This window comes from Mixophyes fleayi, chromosome 3 (genome assembly GCF_038048845.1).
Source record: "Mixophyes fleayi isolate aMixFle1 chromosome 3, aMixFle1.hap1, whole genome shotgun sequence".
Lineage (NCBI taxonomy): Eukaryota > Metazoa > Chordata > Amphibia > Anura > Limnodynastidae > Mixophyes > Mixophyes fleayi.
The window spans coordinates 48,825,984-48,846,921 of NC_134404.1; the positions used below are offsets into that span (position 1 = coordinate 48,825,984).

At 42.6% G+C, this 20,938-nt stretch overlaps 1 protein-coding gene across 1 annotated transcript; it reads left to right on the forward strand.

Annotated features, from left to right (window-relative positions):
- Positions 1 to 313: 313 nt before the first annotated feature.
- On the forward strand, positions 314 to 19,807 carry IAH1 (isoamyl acetate hydrolyzing esterase 1 (putative)). Its single transcript, XM_075201459.1, has 7 exons — positions 314 to 372; positions 3,702 to 3,770; positions 10,133 to 10,185; positions 11,621 to 11,769; positions 12,908 to 13,069; positions 15,071 to 15,192; positions 17,774 to 19,807. The coding sequence occupies exons 2-7, from the start codon at positions 3,723 to 3,725 to the stop codon at positions 17,966 to 17,968; spliced, it is 729 nt and encodes a 242-aa protein (XP_075057560.1). The 5' UTR covers positions 314 to 372; positions 3,702 to 3,722; the 3' UTR covers positions 17,969 to 19,807.
- The last annotated feature ends 1,131 nt before the right edge of the window (positions 19,808 to 20,938 follow it).

Genomic DNA, 20,938 nt, shown 5'->3' on the forward strand with positions numbered 1-20,938 from the left:
GGGCAAACTACATTAGACGGAGAAAGTAGTACTTATTATGTTTTAGGCATATCCCGTTTTTTAATGTCATTAACTCTGTCGATATTTGGAAATAACTAATTTTGTATTGCATTTAAAACATTAAATAAATAAACGTATATGATGCAATACACATTGCCTTAACCCTAAGCTCTGACTATACCCAGGAGCTGCCGCTAGATGTCGCTTGTCTGCAGACACTGGATGACACAGATATGGAGGATAGAATTGCTGTAAGGTGCAAGCTGGGGAGTGGTTTGGCAAAAGGGAAATCTAGTCTCATGACATCTTCCTCTCCTCCCCCTTCTCTTTGCCGGGACTGTTTCCTGGTCCGCTGTACATAACTGCAACTGTGTGAGTCTGCTTTAATGTCTATTTCACAGCAATTTAGTACACACGTGAAAGAAAACTAAATGTAAAGAACAGATAACAATGTAACAAGAGTTTGGCTTCGTGCCTGGGTTCCGTAGAGCTGCAGGTAGTCAGGATCTGGGAAGACCAAGTAGACTGTACAGCTAGTTTGACAACTCTCATATTACTTTTACACGTAAATGTGCCCATAATAGTCCTGATTATCCGTACAAAGGAATAAATAGACCAATAAACATGTGATATCCCTCTACATGCAGATTATTTAATATTAAAAGTATGTTAAGCAGATTTCAAAATTGTAATATTAATAGTACAGCTTGTTTAAAAGCCTGATTGCATTGTCCAATTATTGGCACACATGCCCTAGGGAGAGGTGTGTGTGTGTGGATAGATACAACTGTATCCTCTGTGTCATAAATAGCTTAGGTGCATGGGGCACTTGCAAACTGGCATGGGCAGCACAGTGGCTAAGTGGTTAGCACTTCTGCCTCACAGCGCTGGGGTCATGACTTCAATTCCCGACCATGGCCTTATCTGTGTGGCGTTTGTATGTTCTCCCCATGTTTGCGTGGGTTTCCTCCCGGTGCTCCGGTTTCCTCCCACACTCCAAAAATATACTAATAGGTTAACTGGTTGCTATTGTAAGATCTAAAAATTCTGACCCAAGTCTGCCTGTGGTGTCAAGTATATCTGGAAGCGCTTCAATCAGCTGGAGAGAATTGACACAGACCAAGTTCTGTATACAAGGAATATTCTCTAGTTTATTGATACAAAGATACAAGTTTTTATAGCCTACTGAATAAATGAATCCTACGTCATATGCATACAATTCTATACCATTAGTTTATGAGAAGCGCTACTGATTAACTTTCTTACATATTCTTGAGGTGTTTAATTTTTTCCCCCTTCTAAGGACAGATGAGCCTATTGTTCTTATCTCAAGAGGAGCTGGGGGTATGCTATGTGCAACATCAAGGGCACAGCTCCCATACTACCAGCTGGATATGAAGCTACTTATTGTTTTATTCTTGATACATTTATTTTGGTGTTCTCTATCAGCTCAACTTCAAGGCCATAGGCCCACATATTGTAAGACTGCAAATCAGCAGAAAAATGAATAATCTCTTCTAGCAAATAATATTTCTATGCAAGTTACAATAAAATGGCTGAACAAAGGCCTTATGAGGCCTTAACAAAAAATCATATTTAACACTATCAAAATTGACCCTAGTCTCTGTCTGTGTATGTATGTTAGGGAATCTAAGCTCCAATGGGGCAGGGACTGATGTGAAGGAGTTCTCTGTACAGCGCTGCGGAATCAGTGGCGCTATATAAATAAATGGTGATGATGATGGGTACCTTGGGTTGGATCACCGGGCTACCTACATGCTGAGTCGAGTCTTGCCAGCCTGGACTAAAATTTGCCAGCCAGCCCCTGCTTTAGTGTTCTCACAGGTGCCAGCTCTGTGGCATGTTTTTAGGGGAGGGGAGTTCTAATATTAAATTAATATTTTATAGCTGCCCAGAAGACTTCATGCAGACATGTGAAAAGGTGACACATAACATAACCTACAGCACACAAGGTATAATGAAATATCTAGTGTAAATGAAAATAAAATATAAAAGGAAATTAGCACATCTATTAAACAACAACAAGAGGGTTAGCTCTGCACCAGAGAACTAAAGTAGATAAATAAACCTTCCTCTTACCAATAAATATATATTAAATAAAGTCAAATTGAGGGGGTGCTACATTCTAATAATTGATTAGAAAAAATCTTTTGGAAAAACCATTCCAAAAAGAAAGAGAGGAGAAATGTGCGCACTCCAGTCTATGTAATGATGTAGGATTAAAGTTAAAACTTTTATTTCACAATTAAAAATAAGCTCCTAGTCCAATGAAAAGTGAAATATAAAAAGCATGTGCAAAATTGAACAAATGTGGATGAAGAATCTCACCAACACTAGATCAAAGTGTTAAAATAAATGTGCACCCCAAAGTGGGAGCTTAAATGTATCAGATCTGTGATGACTGCAAAGTATTATAAGATCGTGTCTATAATTGAGAAGTATCAAACAATATTGTCTATGCATATACGCATAGATCAATGTAAATTCAGCTGTGATATCTTCATTTTACCATCACCTAATTGTGGTGTATCAGCACCACAGAGTGACCACAAAATTCAAATAGGGATTAGGAAGATAAATAATGTACATTCCTAACACTTAAGCTGGGTACACACTACAGAATTTTCCACCAACTTTTTATGGCGAGCGATTTTACATGCGATCGATGTTCCGATCGCTCGGTCCATTGACTGCATACACACTGGCCTTGTTTTAGATGATAAAGGGAAGGGCGGACGTCCCTTTAGCGACTTTTTACAGCCATGTTGTCGTGAGCAATGACTGTAATTTCGTACTCACTGTTGTGGATCGGTCGGAAGTTTATACACACTACACAGCAGAAACGAGATTGGAACGAAAATATTAAACGGTACGACCAACCAAATGAGGCGACAATCGTCCATTTGGGCAGACTTTCGACCATCGTGTCACTGCACACACTGACCCGACTTTTGAACGAGCGGTCGTATGTCGGCTGATTGAGCCGATTATTGGACGAAAACCGTGTAGTGTGTACCCAGCTTTAGCTCCTGAATTCAGAACAGTAATTCACATGGTACCCTTTCAGAACAAACAGCGTGAGTAATATGCCAGTTGCGGGGTTAATAACCTAGCCCCGTATTCACAGATGGGATCTGCACTATGTAATATCTTCTCAGGTACACCTATATCAAAATGAGCATGAAATATAAACTGTGTTCGCACAATAATGAGAATTTAAGGGGCCGTGAATCCCGAACAGTTACTTTCTCCTCCGCTAATTGAACTTGCTTAATACCACCCACTAGTCTCGGCAGAAGTATAGTACCCCTGCAAATACTCCCTACACCATCACCTATGGTAAGAGGAAATAATCTATGGAGTAAGGTCTATACTTTCAATCATAATAGTAAAGGAGAGGAGAGTGTATGACAGGCGAATGAGTGGCTGTCAGTAAGTAAGGTCTGTTTGATCAAGTGCTGAATCCAGTACATTTTCATATCCTATTAAATCCTGAGGAGGGATTGAATCCTGGAATGGAGCCCTCACCAGATGCTGCACAAGGTGGACATAGCTATAGAGGGGTGTTGTGTAAACCTAGACAACTTCTCCACCTTCTTCATAGTACTCTATTCTTGCAAGTAACTTGTATGCTCTTATCATCAGATATTACCTCCAGTAATCTGTGCATTGTGTTTTAGCTTCTCCCTGTAAATATCAAGATGATTTCCTGGCCCCGCATCATCCTCTTTGGAGATTCAATCACTCAGGTAAATATATTATCTGCTTACTCATAGATGGGTATTTCCTCAGCAGTGCTGCCCATTGTGTATAGATCCAACATGTAGCTCCAGTCATCCCAATTACAGTGACTGTGAAGTGAGGTACCCCTGGGTGCAGTGAGTGATGACTGGTAATAGCTTACAGTGATGTATGCCTCTATTCGGTAAGAAGATACTTCGTTATGGTGATAGATGTCTGACTGTATGGTGCCTGGAAGTATGCTAATGTTGTAAAACTACAGAGGTGTGGGAAGACAGTATTTCTCTTTCCTACCACTGGGGGACACTGCGATACATTGGGGTATAGTTGTGGGTATGGGAGTTCAGGCAATAAAACTTCTATGGTTTTTACTCCCCTCCTCTACTATGCCCCTCCTCTCCTGGAGACCTCAGGTTTTTTTTAGTGCCTCAGGAGTCAGGTCATTGTGGGTATAGACTCCTGTCTATACCCAGGTTAGTTAGATAATGTCACGTTTTTATTTTATTTTTGTTTTTCTCCTTAGTTAAGGAGCCAGTGGGGATCGATCCCAAGACCCAGAGGGGGTGAATAGTCTTGGACTTCCTTCACTCTGATCTCCGCGTAAGGTAAGAAGTGGCTGATGCCCTATATCTGCCTTGCGCCTTCTTGCCGGCATTCCATCCTTTAGACATGAGCAGTTAGGGGCTGATTTATCTTTTTAGCAGCCATTAGGGCTTTAGGTGCCCTCAGAGTAATTTCTTCAGCGGGGCACAGATGGTAGGTCGCACGGGGGAGATATAGGGATCTATCTCTCCCCGCCGACGGACATGCCGGCAAGCCCCCTCCTCCCCCGGCCCATACCCCCCCCCCCCGTGGACAACGAGCAGCGGGGACTGTGTAAGCGCTTCGCTCTATTATAGAGAGCGGCGCTGATCTGAGGAGGGGAAAGCACACACGCTGCCTGGGCATATAGCTCTGCGTGGTGTGCGGTAGTCTCCGACAGCCATACTTTAGCATGTGCTGATCGGAGTAGCGCTGAGGAGCAGACATTTTTTTCTTTGACAAGTACAGGGGGTGGATCCAAAAGAGGGACTCCCACCTCCATATTCAGTTCCCTGTAGCGCGGAGGTGCCATTTTGAGCACAGACACGGAGCTGCAGGCTGCTTCTCTCCTCTGCTGTACCTCTCTGCTGTTTGGTAACGTTTTTGACAGAAAATATACCTGATTTTGATTGTCACTAATGTTTATTAAGCATTCACTGGCAGACTGTTTATATTTGCAAAGAGGTTAATAGAGTACTATTACAAGTTGTAACCTGGTATATAGATCTGGTGTACAAGTCTTGTAATATTGTCTGGGGTCTTTATGTTGGACAGATTTATTAGTGTTTTATATATTCTGTGATACAGTATATATATATATATATATATATATATATATATACACATACACACATATGTCCGGCTGGACAGCATGATAAAAATGCTCTTTGTGCAGCATGTGAGACCGCAACCCAGGAGCGTCCCGCCCCGGCACAGACACCGGCAGCCATGGACAAGCCGCTCTGGGTAAAATCCTTTGCCGCTACCATGGAAAGGTTTACTGAGGTGATGTTAAAAGCCGCAGAGGTACGTGAACACTCTGCAGCGAACACACAGGTAGCCAGCATAGCTCACTCAGCAGAGCAGCGGGCCGCACGTATAGAGGCCTCACAAGGCAACCCTATAGAAAGTGCAGGCACATCATCCCAGGGTTCTGCATCTCAGAGTTAGGAACGTCTGCTTGCAGTCTCTCGCGGGTCTAAACGGGTCGTTAGAGAGGATATTCGGGTGCGTTCTCTAGTCTCAGATCATTCCTCGGATGAGGAAGGGGATTTAGAGCTGGAGGCACTGGAGGAAGACTAATTTAGTATGGCCTCTGCCTCAGCTAATAATGTGGATAGCCTTATCCTAGGTATTAGACATACCTTAGGGTTTCCAGAGCCTGAGCCTTCGGCTCCTTCAGGTTTTCCATTTTTAAAAGGTCTAAGTCTCAGTTGGCATCTTTTCCTACCTCCCCACAGATGGTGGAGATGTAACGGAGGCCTGGGTAAGACCAGGTAAACAGTTTGTGATGCCAGCTAGATTCAAGAGTCTTTATCCTCTTCCAGCGGAAGACTCTGTGAAATGGGAGGCGTCTCCTAGGGTGAACACTCCGATTGCCCGTTTATCCTCATCATCAGCCATCCCGACACAAGAGCGGGTATCTCTGAGAGATCCTACGGACAAAAACTGTGACCATGCTCTACGTTCAGCGTATGTAGCCTTCGGTAGTTTGTTCAGACCCATGATGTCCATTGCTTGGGCAAATAAAGCAGTGCAGGTGTGGGCTGAGCAGTTAGTGGAAGCCATCCAAAACAATACTCCGCGTGCAGATCTCCTCTCCCTAGCTCAGCATATTCAGGAGAGCTCCGATTATGTGGGTCAGGCCTCCATGGATGGGATATCTGTGAATGCCAGAATTGGTGGATTAATTATTGCATCACGGCGTTCCTTATGGTTTTGTTCGTGGACCACGGACGCTGAGTCCAAAAGGTCATTAGAGGTTTTGCCTTTTGATGGAGTCACTCTGTTCGGTGCGGTGTTGGAGAAGGTAATTGAAGCAGCCATGGGGAAAAAGAGTAATTTTCTCCCCATGGAATCCCGTAGACCTTGTCAGGCTCGGTTTCGCTCCTTTCGCCCCTTCTCCCGAGCCCGGAGTGGTACTCCCAGGGGCCAGCCTCCTGCACCTAGAGGAGGGAGCAGTAGAGGCAGGGGCGTTTCCAGAAGAGGAGCTTCGCGTCCTAGCGATAAGTCCTCTGCATGACTTCCATGCCACCACTCAGGTATCCGTGGTGGGGGCACGACTGCTTCGCTTCAGGCGTCAGTGGTGGTCAGCCACGACAGACGCTTGGACGCGGGGGGTCGTGTCAAGAGGATACATTATAGACTTACACCATCCTCCCCCACTCAGGTTCCTGTCGTCTTCGGTACCCGCTTGTTCTCTCAGACGTCAAGCACTTCTGAAGGCGGTAATAAAGCTTCAGAGGTCGGGCGTAATTGTTCCGGTCCCGATGCAGGAGAGAGGTCAGGGGTTTTACTCCACTCTTTTCCTGGTACCAAAACCGGACTGAACTTTTCGTCCTATACTGAACCTAAAGTCCCTAAACAAACAGGTGATTGCCCAGCGATTCAAGATGGAGTTCCTCAGAACAGTCATCGCAGGCATGGAACAGGGAGAATTTCTGGCTTCCATCGACATAAAGAATGCGTATCTCCACGTCCCCATATGGACTCGCCATCATTTCCTGCTTCGTTTTGCGGTGGGGCCGGACCATTTTCAGTTCAGGGCCCTCCCCTTTGGCCTAGTGTCAGCTCCTCGGGTATTCACCAAGATTATGGCGAGTATGCTAAGACAAAAGGGAATCACTGTAGTCCCTGCTGAAAGCTCCGTCGGCAGAAAGCTTATCTCGTCATGTGCAAACCTTGATGGAGTTCTTGGAAGCCCATGGGTGGATCCTAAATATTCCAAAATCCTCCCTCGTCCCAGCTCAGCGCATGCGCTTTCTGGGGTTACTGTTCGACACAGTGTCACAGAGAGTCTTTTTACCTCGCGCCCTCCAGTGCAAAACCAGGAATCTGTTGGCTCGTCCTCATGTGTTCATGCTCAGCTGCATGAAGCTGCTGGGGACTATGGTATCAGTGTACGAGGCGGTTTCGTTCGCCCAGTTCTATTCCCGTTATCTCCAGCTGGAGATCCTTCGGAAGTGGTTGGGGTCTCACGATCAGCTAAACAGGCAGATTATCCGCCTGTCGAGACCGACTCGTCTTTCTCGGATGTGGTGGTTGTAAATGGAAAATCTGGACAAGGGTCAGTCCCTACAATCGGGCCTTTGGACCTTAGTTACCACAGACGCAAGTCTGTTAGGCTGGGTGGGGGTCATGAGATCCTTAAGGTTCCAGGGTCTCCGGTTTCCCCAGGAGACTGTTCTCAGTTCTCAGGACCTTGATGGAGGCTCAGAGGTTCCTAGTAGGGAAGCCTCTTCAGATTCAATCGGACAATGCCACGGCCGTGGCATACATAAACCATCAAGGAGGAACTCGCAGCGTGGGGGCCATGCAGGAAACAGCTAGGATCATGTTATGGATGGAGAGCCGTGTACCTCGGATTTCGGCTGTATACATGCCAGGCGTAGAAAATTGGGAAGCCGATTTTCTCAGCAGACAAAAAGTTCATCCAGGGGAATGGTCTCTGTGCAAGGAGACCTTTGCTCTCCTGATTTAACGCTGGGAAATGCCGGAGATCGACCTCATGGCTTCCAGGCTGAATCATCAAGTTCCTCTGTACTGCGCCAAATCCCACGACCCTCTGACTCACGCATCCGATGCCATGGCCATTCCATGGTGGTTCAGACTCGTGTATCTGTTTCCACCAATTCCATTGCTGTCGCGGGTTCTGAATAAACTAAAGATAGAGCGGGTTCCTGCCATCTTAGTAGCCCCTCATTTGCCTCGCAGGGCGTGGTTCTCAGACATTCTAAAAATGTCCACGGGACCGCCGTTTCGTCTGCCCATGCGTCCAGACCTTCTGGTTCAGGACCCCCTTCTTTGCCACGATTTAAATCGTCTAGCTTTGACGGCATGGCGATTGAATCTTTAGTCCTTAAGGCGAAGGGGTTCTCATCTCGGGTTGTTAACACCATGATCAGGGCTAGAAAGTCATCTTCCTCCGCCATATATCACAGAGTCTGGAAAACATACATTCTCTGGTGCGAGTCTCAGGGTGTCCATACTTCCAGGTTTAGCCTGTCCAGGTTGTTGGCCTTCTTGCAGGATGGTCTTGATAAAGGACTCCGTTTGGGATCGCTTAAGGTTCAGTTGTCAGCGCTCTCTATTTATTTTCAGAGAAAACTGGCGTCTCTCAGCGAGGTCCAGACCTTTTTGCAGGGGGTTCTTCATATTCAGCCACTGTTTTCTCATCCGGTGGAGCCCTGGGACCTAAATTTGGTGCTCAGGGCTCTTTGTCTTCCGCCACTTGAACCTCTTCTGACGGCAGAATTACACCATCTCACTTGAAGACGGTTTTTCTCTTAGCTATATCATCTGCTAGGAGAGTGTCGGAGTTGGCAGCTCTTTGCTGCTCTTCTCCTTTTCTTGTGTTTCACGAGGATAGGGCGGTGCTTCGCACAAAACCCTCCTTTGTTCCAAAGGTTGTCTCTAGGTTCCATTTGAATCAGGAGATTGTAGTTCCGGCGTTCCAGCCTGGTTCGCTTTCCCCTTCCACGCCTTCTGATTCCTTGGATTATGACTTATAGTTGCTGGATGTAGTTCCGGCTCTCCGGTATTATGTGGACCGTACAGCTTCAGTACACAAGACAAAGGATCTTTTTGTCTTGTATAATACAAAAAAGCGCGGCTGGCCAGCGTCTAAACAGGCTATTGCTCGGTGGATCACTTCTACCATCAGTCTGGCATATGTCCGAGCATCTAGGCCTATTCCTCATTTACTGAGGGCACACTCAACCAGGGCGGATGTTGCTCCGGCAGAGCAGCTTTGGAAAGCAGCCACTTGGTCATCTGTTCATACCTTTGCTAAGTTCTACAGATTGCAAGCGTTCGCATCGTCGCATGCGAGTTTTGGCCGAAAAGTGTTGCGCAGCCGTTCCAGAGCATTCCCTCCCTTAGGGACAGCTTTGGTATGTCCCCAATGTATCACAGTTTCCCCCAGTGGTAGGAAAGAGAAAAGAGGATTCTTACTCACTGTAAAATCAATTTCTCTTACTCCACTGGGGGACACTGCGCACCCTCCCTTGCTCTGTAAATAGTTTGTTATGTGAATGTTATGCCTCTATTCTTTGCCCTTTTAGGGCTGCTCCTTATAGTACTCTTGGTTAGTCAAAACTGAGGTCTCCAGGAGTGGAGAGGCATAGTAGAGGAGGGGAGTAAAAACCATAGAAGTTTTAGTGCCTGAACTCCCACACCCACTATTATACCCCAATGTATCGCAGTGTCCCCCAGTGGAGTAAGAGAAATTGATTTTACGGTGAGTAAAAATCCTCTTATTCCAAAACAAGGAAGCTCTGAAAAGAAGCCACAGTGTGAAATTATGAGAGGAGAAATCTCAGGGCCAGAACTAACTAGTGATCGTGTATAGGATAGTTGATAGGTGATAGATGCTTGGTGCAGACGGTGACAGCGGGTCTCATGAAGATGATCTAAATGGACGCACAAGATGCTTCTGTTCTTTAATGTCAATTCATTTTCTATGTCTCTGTGTTTCGTTAATAGTGAAAATTTGCTGTGATTGTTATGTGGGATCTGAGATCACTCGGGGGTTGTATTAAACTGCTGTTATGTCATTTTTTATTTTTAGTTTGCATTTGAAGCAAATGGATGGGGAGCGACACTCGCTGATAAGCTTGCTAGGTGAGTACAGCTGCCGTGGGTTGTAATAGGTTTTCCATTGTAATAATCAGATTGACTGAATCCCATCCTAATAATAGTGTATTATACTTTGCTGTATGTAACAGGGTTCAGACACAGCAGGGCTGACCAGCGCAGGATGTGATCAGCGGTGGTCCTGGCTATATGTAAGTGCCGACCCCACTAAATACAGCAAGTGGTGGGGGTCACAGGGTATGGACCAAAGTATGGATTAGGGATTTAGTAGGGAAAGAAGTTTCCCCAGTTAGAGAGCCTCCCCCAGGAAGCAGTGTGTTAGGGTCACACCCAGGATCTAGGGTCTCAAAAAACCTGAGCCCAGACCCACAAATAGATTCCACATAATCGCAGTCAGACCTATTACAAAAGGCACTTGATAGTGTCTCTCATATGCAGATATGAGAGTAGAGATGAAAAAAGGATACAAATCAGTAATACACGTTACTGTGAATATTTATTTTGGCAGCTTTCAGCCCATCATTGAAAAAATGTTTTATAATAAAACGATAATGTACTTTTTTTTCCTGTCCTGGAGAAGCCATTCTATTTTTGATTATTTTTTCCCCGTGCAATAGAATCCCCCAATGACAGTTGATACATCTTTTGTTATACGCAAAAAAGACTACAGATGTCCATTGTAAAAATCCAAATACACCATCTTGAATTTTGCAATGTTTAGTGAACAAATAGACACCAATTAACGCTTAAATTAATGTTGAACTCTCATACTCTTACAATATTCTGCACAGTAACATTTTTACTATACACAATTGAAACTGTTAATGTTCAGATATCTGTAGTAGATATGAGTGAGAGGCTTGCGCTCTCCAAGTTAATAGAAATATTATGTGGTGTCAAACAAAGGAGCGTGATCTGTATTCAAACATGCAGTTACTACAACTCTGAAAGGGAATAACTGACCTGTTGTGCTTTGAGCTTTTTAAACCATATTACTATCCTTTTAGTCTTTGGATGGAAGTTGTGAGATATTTCTCTTTGTGTTTGTGGTGGCAAGCGGATGAAATTATCTATCATATATACTATAACAACGATGCACAAGAAAGTTGGGACAACTAATTAAAATTTCACTTTTGAGCATTATTTATCCCTTAAAGGATCTGTAGCTCTAACATTTTCCTCTGACATAAATCAGTCTGGTTACCTGTAAAAAGACACATCAGTTTGTTCGTTTTAACTCAGTGTTTTGACTCATGCTGCTATTAGTGATTTACAGCTTGCTCTCAGTCACTACCATGGCAACCACAGTCATATGACACATGTAGTACACCCCTCTTTTTAGGTTGTGGCTCCCCATCCTGATCTATGGAGGGTATGGCTGTAATTAGTTTATTATTTGCCTGTGCATTTCTACTCTTCACGGACCTTATCTAGCCATGTGTAAAATCTTCTCTTCTTACAGAAAATGTGACGTCCTCAACCGCGGTCTGTCTGGTTACAACAGCAGATGGGCTAAAATCATCCTACCAAAACTGATCTCTAAAAGTTGCCTTTCTGAAAACACCGTTGCCGTTACCATTTTCTTTGGTGCTAATGACAGTTCCTTAAAAGGTAAAGGAAAATGTTTTGAGTCTTTCCATCTGCTGTCAAACTGCAATTCCCAGCATGCATTGCCAACCTGACTGTTCCATTAAACCAGTTATTATTGCAAACTGTGTTACCACCACTTCTCCAATAGTTATTTCACTGTAGACTTATTTTTCTTTTAATACAAATTCAACAGTAGACCCTACAATTTAGAAGACCACAGTGGAGAGATCACAGGTAAACAAGTTGTTTTAATTTATAGCATCAATAAAAATGAAAAATCTCTCTGATGCAACTCCCAATCTTTTGTACCTAATTTTTCTTCACACACATGAAAGCACCAATCAACATCAGCGGTGCAATCGCAAACAGCCAGTCACAAGAACTCTCCCCTGACCACCCACAAATAATATGGCTCTCTCCGGCATATATATAAGTTTTTTTCCCTGGTCTGCATCCATTCTCAATTAAATGTACACGCCCTTACTGTACCCGGCTTACATTACAACATACCCATCCAGCCTCTCTAGGCGCAGGCTGGCGTAAATGGCAGAGTCTCAAAAATCGGCATGCACGATATGTGTAATAAATCCACATATAAACAGTGACAGCAGCAATGACCTCTTTGTCCCAACACAACAAAGAGATTACAATATTTATTCACATTTTTGCCTTTCATATTTTGGTTGTGCTCTTTACTTTCTGGTTCTAGGTAACACTGAGCTCGTCCAATGACTGCTAATGTACAGTTTTAGCTACAGTATACCATATATGTGTTGATGACTTGAGCTAGCGTCTCGTTGTTCAGTTGATCCATACACATTCAGCACTGGGTCAGAGTTTTAAGTGAGCCACAATTGACGAGGTTAAACATATTATATTTCTCTTTTCCATGCTTGCTAACAGCTCTCGGTAAGCTCAAGTACAGGTAATTTAGCCCAATACATGAGTTAAGTGTTTTACTGCAGCTTCATTGGAATTTTGTTTAAGACCATAAAAGCCATAACATTTTAATTCTATGTATATGACCTTAGCGTTAATAAATGTCTCAGTTGTTTGTGGGAAAGTCCTTCAGAAGTAATGACCGTTCCCTGCGGGACGCTGATCGCTACACCACTTACACTATCACCATTACGTTTATCTTCTTTCACCCCATAAATAGAGGAAAATCCTCAGCAGCACATCCCCCTGAAGGAATATACAGAGAATTTAAGAAGTATGATTCAGTATTTGAAGACTGTGGATATCACACAGGATAAGATCATTTTGATCACCCCTCCGCCTATTCATGAACCATCTTGGGAAAAGCAGTGTTACACTAAAGGTATTTCATTATAATAATAGTACTGAGTATACCCGTTTCTGCGTGTTATAATGTGATGGTAATGCATAGTCCATGTGTACAGAGTAAGTAAGCTCTCCCGAAAAAGGGCCGTGTTTTCTATATGTAGTGATGTCATTTTTATGCTTGTGCTTATGTCATTGTGTTTTTTTTTATCTATTAATTTGTCGTTAATAGTTATTTATTTGTCATTTTGTTGTTTGTTCAAACCTCCCATGTATAACACTGCGGACCCTTAGCGTTTCCATCTAAATAAAAGATAATAATAATCAAGGAACATGAGCACTAATGTAAACAGCGCAAGCAATGTTTATACTCCATCCTGTATTATAAAATCAGCGATTATGGACTTTTTCACAGGGACTAGTGATCCCTAATAAGCTCTTTTCAAACTCCATTCAGCGTAGAGGGAAAGTCGCGCTTAGACACAGGGTAGTTCCTGGCTGTACATGTGTTTCTGTTACACATCCATTTGGGAGACACTGCTAACCATGGGGTATAGAGGGCGCTGTGCGGCGAGTAGGTACCTAAAACTAACAGAATTGTCTGGCCTGCTCCCTCCCGCCTATGCCCCCTGTTCAAAGACATATCAGTTTTTAGAGTGCCTAGAGTCCCCTTCCTCTAGACAAAACCAGGAGAGTGGACCTTCAGGGGACCATTAAGTTCCTGTTGTCCTCAGGAGTAATTGTCCCCTTCCCAAGAGAGCAAAGAGAATTGGGCTATTATTCAAACCTTTTCTTGGTTCAGAAGATGGATCAGTCCTTTTGTCCCATCCTAAATTTAAAATCCCTCAATTTGGAGTTTTGCACACCACTGCTTCCTTCCAGCCTAAGATGGTGTCTAGGTCCTGCATCAACCAGGATATTGTTATTCCTGCGTTGACTCAGGATTCGCAAACTGGTGCTTCAGATTCATTGCTTCTTCTGCATGTGGTCAGAGCCTTGAGAATATATGTGGATCGCACAGAATCAGTGTCCAAGACTGACAGTCTTCTGGTGTTATATGAGGCTCACAAGCGTGGATGGCCAGTAACTAAACAGACGGCTGCCAGTTAGTTTAAGAGGACTATTCCTCTGGGCCTGTCTCACTGAAGGTTAGCCAGTTCCTAAGGAAGTTACAGCTCACTCCGCTAGGTCGGTCAGCGCTTCCTGAGCGGCGCAGAATGGAGCTTCGGTAGAGCAAGTATATCGGGCAGCCACATCGTCCTCTGTCCACACGTTCATAAAATTCTATCAATATAACATCTTTGCATCTAAAGATGCTAGTTTTGGCCGAAAAGTTATGCGTTCATCCACCCTGCCCGTTCCCACCCATAGGAGGAGCTTTGGGACATCCCCATGGTTAGAAGTGTTCCCTAAATGGATGAGCAAGAGAAGAGGATTTTTTACTTGCCATAAAGTCCATTTTTCTAAACCCATTTGGGGGGACACTGCACTCCCACCCCTTGTTCTGGCGGATTTGATTCTCTGCTCTGTTGAATGTGTTTTAGTCCTATCAATAGGGCTTTCTAAATAAACTGATATGTCTCCGTACAGAGGGCATAAAGGGGAGGGAGCAGGCCAGACAAGTCAGTTACTTTTAGGTGCTTACTCCCTGCACAGCGCCCTCCATACCCCATGGTTAGCAGTGTCCCCCAAATGGGTTTAGAGAAATGGATTTTACGGCAAGTAAATAATCATTTTTGTCCACATGCAAGCATGAAATATGATAACATTATATATAATAATGACCAACACACTAGATTTGCATTCATCTGAATCAGCCCAGAGGTTAGAAACCCCTACACATACGTACTTCTAACTTTGTATTTTTTTAAAAAATTAAAAACGTTTAACCTGATTGGGCAGAGGTACATGCCTTAGTAAATAAGCCACATACACTGTGAGATCATATTCTAAGACTCATTAGTGTACATGATGTGACATAATTGCAGTTCATATAGGTATGCCCTCACTTATCTCCCTGTCTGGTCTCATTACAAAGGAAGCAAGCTGAATCGCCTGAACTCTGTAGCTGGGGTATATGCCAAAGCCTGTGCTCAGGTTGGTGATGAGTGTGGAACAGAAGTTCTGGATTTATGGACGTTAATGCAGGAAGGGGGCCGGGTAAGAGGAGTTATGACCTTTGCATTATTACTTTTTAGAAATATATATATATATATATATATATATATATATATATATATATATATATATAATGTTTTTAAGATGATTCGAATTTTATTATAGTTGAATTATGTGGCTCGATTTTGTATATGGATGGCATTTTTATTATTGCCAAAATCCTACCTATAAAAAGTTAATAACATCACCATCTGGTGGCTGTTATGAAGTACTGCACCCTAATAAACTTGCAACCATTTTATTTGTTTTTGTGACACCTTTATAATGATGCATTTGGCAGTAGTAAGAATGCCTTTGTTTTAATCATTCTTAGTGTATTTCATTAGAGCGAATGGTATAGCATTGGGAACCCAGATTAGTATCAGCACATATATTGGCAATTTTGCCCTTTAATGTACCAATCACTTTTACTATTTCTTTTATGCTGGCTTGTGGGTGAAAAGGTAATTGCAATTATTATATTATCTGTCTTTTGTTATTAATTGTCTTGTGAAAGGTGGTCTTCTGAACTAATACAAACTATACTTTTTTTCAGTAGTCTCGTTGTTTACATTGTAGCATCAGATTTGCACCTGAATTTGCTTCTATCCAGCTGTTCACAAATCACTAATGATCAACACACACCTGTTTTACAGGATTGCTGAATATCGTACCGTTGAGAAGTAGCACATTGTGAAGTGTATCTTTGAGTAATTACGGCAGTGATAGTCAACCTGATACTCTTCAGGGGCTGCACTGGTTGGCCTTTAACCTTCAAAAGGGCCTTATGTTACCAGTAATCCCAGTAATGATTTGAAACAATACATTTAATCAAAGAAAAATACACATATCAGCAGAGCTGTAACTAGGCAATTAAGTGCCCTGGGCTAGAGAGACCACTGGTGCCAGCCCAGATCGACTCACTGCCAGACAACACATAGCCACTGTACTGTGGGGGTTTACCTTCCTGTTGCTGCTGCTGGTTTCTTAGCTCACAGCTGCTTGGGACCCTGTTTGGAAAAGAGATGAGTCTACCTTTTTATTCAAGATGACTGGGCTGGCTCTGGGCAGCACTGCATCAATACCTAGGGAGCTGTGCATAGGGTAAATAGTGGGGGACTGTGATAACCCCTTGGCGGTTGCACCACCCTTGATACGGCCTTGCCTATCCGTAATAACATAGCAGTTATTGTAAACAAGTGTTACAAGCTATATCAATCAGATCTGACATTAAAGCAGAAAGGAGCTGGGGATGAAGTTTTGGGGGGCTGCATGGAGCTCTTGGGCCACCTGTTGCCCATCACTGAATTAATGGAAAGTCAGGGGCAAACCCGTGTTTATATAAAAGGGAAATCATCCCCCCTTTGCCTAGTGTGGATTACACCCTGAATATGTGAGCAAGTTAAGACTTTAGGGGCTTCCATTTAATCTATGGGGTGTCTCCAAACACCCTGAGTGTCTGTGCAGCAACCTGTTTTTGTCCAGATATCTTGTTCTTGTGAACTATAGGTTCAAGCCCATTTATTGCTGTAGTATTTGCAAATTGATCAGTTCTATAGGTACCTGCTCAGGTTAGCATGAGCTTTGCACATTATTATGACTACCCGCTTGGGTAGCTGAATAGCATGGAGAACAGTTTCAACGTAGGTTCCATTCTTGATTGGTAGTCAAGATTGTTCCCTCTTTGCAAATAGAAGCATCATCATGTAGAACATCAGAAGTGTACCTGGGATCAGTGTAAATCAGGCCTGGTGTAAATGTTCAGACACAGAGAAAAAAATCCCCCAGCTCACTGCTATATCCAGCAAAGGAGTTGCTATTTCTACTTGTGCATAAAAAATGCAGGAATCTCAGTTGCACACATTTACAAATGTAAGGAAAGCCACCCGCCACTTCATGGTGCTTCTGCTAATATGGTGGTCCTAACTCTCAACAGTGAGAGTCCCTGTATTGGGCCATACATATGTGTTTTTAAATTGAGGATTACGGATTGTGATGTCAGGGTTAAGAAAAACAACCTCCTATTTAGTAAGTCACGCTGCCGACATGTGAAGTGCATAAGCGTTCAAATATGACCCGAGTTCAATGTCAGCAGTTTTATCTACAAGCGTAGTAGCTGCTGCTACTGCCCTAAGACAATTAGTGAGAACTTGGGACTTTGTTTTAGCAGCCTGTTCTGACTACTGTAATAGGTCAGGTTGGTTGTCTTGGATCATGCTTCATCTGTAGACAGTAATTGGGAATGCAATGGTCTATTGTACCCTATGTCCAAAGTTCTGATTGAGAGGATCTCTTTTTTTACTCTACCAGCCCGTAGGGTGTGTGCCTAAAGTACCAATAATTTTTCAGCTGACATTTATGTCTTCTGTTCAGTGTTATTACTGCAGGGTCTGGCTATATGTAATGCATGTTCTATCTTATCAGTTTCCCAAGCTAGGGCTATTAATTTCAGTTTTGTCTGTACTGGTAGAAATAACCCACTTACCAAAGCTGCCACCAACGCTTGTGCTCAGTGTCCTTAATGCTGGAGTATTGCTCAGTAATACGTAGGAATCTCTGATAGTAATTATCTATTGTTTCCCAGGACTATACAGTATATCTCTCCGATGGGCTTCATTTATCTGACAAAGGCAACCAATTCCTGGAGTCAAATCTGTGGCTGATCTTGGAGAAGAAGCTGGGTGCTCTGCCCTTTGTCTTACCTTATTGGAACGATGTGGACAACAAAAACCCAGAATCCTCTCTTCTCCACATGATCCCTGAGAAGGCAGATGACTAACTAGTTCCCCACAGGTTCAGATCACCAAACCACCACTGTCAATAATATAAATTGATATGTAAATAAGTGCTGCAAAACACTGTCCCATCTAAGCTAATCAATCTTGGAATTATTGTTTTATTGTGGAAGGTTGCGCTGAACAGTTGATTTTTAATTCAACCCTTTCCAGTGAAGTCCTCATAGCTTAAACTGTTTAAATATGATTTGGGGGGTTTCCCAGATTATTCGGATTTGGAGGAACATTGCTGAAACGTTAAACACAAGCTGATTAGACCTACTTTATTTAATATTGTGGGAGGGATGTTTATTGCATAATCCATCAAGGATACTCTGAAGGAACTGTGATTAAATCTGTTCTCCTGGCTGAAACACCTTTTTAGTAGAGACTTTTTGAACTCGCTCTTTTTGCAAAGGTTTCTGCAAAAGTTCCAGGATATTTGTGAACACCAAGAAATCTACCTTCCTAATGTACCCAGCTCTGGTAACCGTTCCAGGGCAGTTGATGGCAGTAAGTCCATTTGGTCTGGCTTGTGCTGTTTCTAATAGGATGCCCACGATATCCAAATAATTTGCTTACAATGTAGAGCAGTGGTTCCTGACCTATTTGGTGTCCTAAATCTCCATGTTTACATTTTTGTGACATACCAATAGTAATCTATAACAAATCAGAATAATATGCATCGTTTAAATTTAAGATAGACATATGCAGTATGGATTATAAGTGAACTAGATTTTAGAGTTTTTCTGTTACCTGTATTCCTGTGGAATATCCAAAAGAAAACACAAACCAAAACGGATAGCGCTGTGGATATTGAAAAAGATGCAATTAATAATAGCATATACAAAAATAAGAGGAATAGCACTCCTCATAGAACAAATTGAAATAAAAGATTGGTTCCAATAAAAACACACTTAATAACAAAAAAAACACATATAGAATCATAACATAAATCGATACATAATATATCACAATAAACGGAGTAAAAAATCAGCTGGATGAAATTGACTCTTGACTCGGTAATGTTCTTATGTATTTATAATCGATTTTCAAACATCCACTTCCCGAATGTAATGGATCAAACAGAAAACACGCCCAAATAGTGGTTATTAATAATACCACATGAGAAAGGGATTCCAGTTCCCGATAATAATATCTCTACTCGTATGAGGGATCCTCTCCTTTCACTCTCCTGAGCATAACATGAAGACAATCCTGATCCAGCAGAAAGGTAGGTACGTATAACATACAGATGACAGTCTCTTACTGTGGTACCGGCCCGATGTCCACCCTCCGGAGGGAACTGTTAAGTTAAACCACGCATAAGTATTCAATCAAGCCGTCCATCTCAAATTGTAATCATCATGTCGTGTCGGCGGTGTGTCACCTATGATTAGAAACCAGATGGAAGCTTGTAAGCGGGTATGACGGTTCGTTCAAACCCGTTATTATAGAGCTGGAGTACAACAAGGTCCACCAGTCATATAAGATGTGAGCCAACTCCTCTGGCTTTTTTAGCCAGAGTACGGAGTCTAACAGCTTTGAGAAAGTGCTATATGTTTGCACGAAACGTGTCAGATAGTTTCATCCTCAGCTGGATGTAGACTCGGTGCTGGTTTTTATCCAAGCTTATTCATATCAGAGGAGTTGACACATAGGTTTGTATCAGAGCCGAATTGTAAATCCCAGTGTTAACCAGGTATTTTAATAAGAATGACTTTTGTGTTTTCCCTTATATATATGGATATGCCATGAATATGTCACTATACATTAAATTGAAGTTGCTGTATTATTAAAAATAAAAATCTTACATAAAACAATGTAACAGTTTCCACACTTTAGTCCTGACTACTGTCTTATGTAATCCGACGTGCTGCTGGATTCCTGCATAGTTCTGTCATGGGTTTTTACACCAGGAGACCAGTGTGTGCAGAACAATTGATCTTATATTATATAATATCGCTTTCATACTGCCACCCAGGCAATATCCCGGGTATATGAACCTGGGATATTGCCGGGGGGGCGCAGAGGCTTCCCCGGAGTCAAATTCCCGGGTAGACCGCGTTTATACTGAACACGGGTCTGCCTGGGGTCTCCATGGCAAGATCACAATTCATTTTTATTTCTGAGGCATGAAAACAAAATCGGGCATATTTCTTTCAATATCAAGGCTTAAATGTAAATCTTTGTAAAAAATACTTGAAGAGGATTTCCTATGGACAGGTAACAAGTCTGAACAGTACACCTATAAATGCATTCACTATTCATGCATTTCACTGAGAGGCTGTAGTATTAACAACAATGCATTACTTTACACAGCATGTTATGTAGTTACTACTAGAAGACTACTTGTGATTAAAATGTCACTAGTGCCTATTGGCATGACGTTTCTGAGACAATGTGTATCATGCTTAAGGCTGTTGTCCAGTGACTTACTGCATCTCTTCCTGGAAGGAAAATTACTACCTAAAATACTAAAATAGATTCTTTCCTACTTAAATTAATGTCTTTTTACCTATTTGGTGTCTGCGGTTTGTTTTTTCAAGCTGCTATTACCAATTAATAGTTGTGCATAATTTCCCCAGTGTCATGTGACTACCATGGCAACCACAGTCACATGATGTAGTGAGTAGAGAGGCTCCTGTACTCTAAAATCCCCCCCCCCCCTCTGCCGTCATATGCTGTTAGCTGTGAGTTTGTGTGTGTTTGACTGTCAGTCATACTGGTCTGTCCTTCAGACAAAGATTAAAAACAAGATTTGTAGGGGGACACCTAAGAAAAATCAGATACATGCTTAAAAGAGTAATTATCATGTTGTAAAAAAAAGGTTATGTGGGATTGCTGGTTTAAGGCAATCAATTTGCTGGCTGAAAGAACGTTCCCAAGAATACTGCCTATGAATGCACTAGGAACTAGTGACATAACATGGGCATTCTCATGATTTTATATTTCATTAGAACACCAAATCTTGG

Coding starts and splice junctions, on each gene's coding strand:
- IAH1 (XM_075201459.1), top strand. CDS start 3,723: ATGATTTCCTGGCCCCGCATCATCCTCTTTGGAGATTCAATCACTCAG. Junction 10,186..11,620: donor CTCGCTGATAAGCTTGCTAG/GTGAGTACAGCT, acceptor CTCTTCTTACAG/AAAATGTGACGTCCTCAACC. Junction 15,193..17,773: donor TAATGCAGGAAGGGGGCCGG/GTAAGAGGAGTT, acceptor ATTGTTTCCCAG/GACTATACAGTATATCTCTC.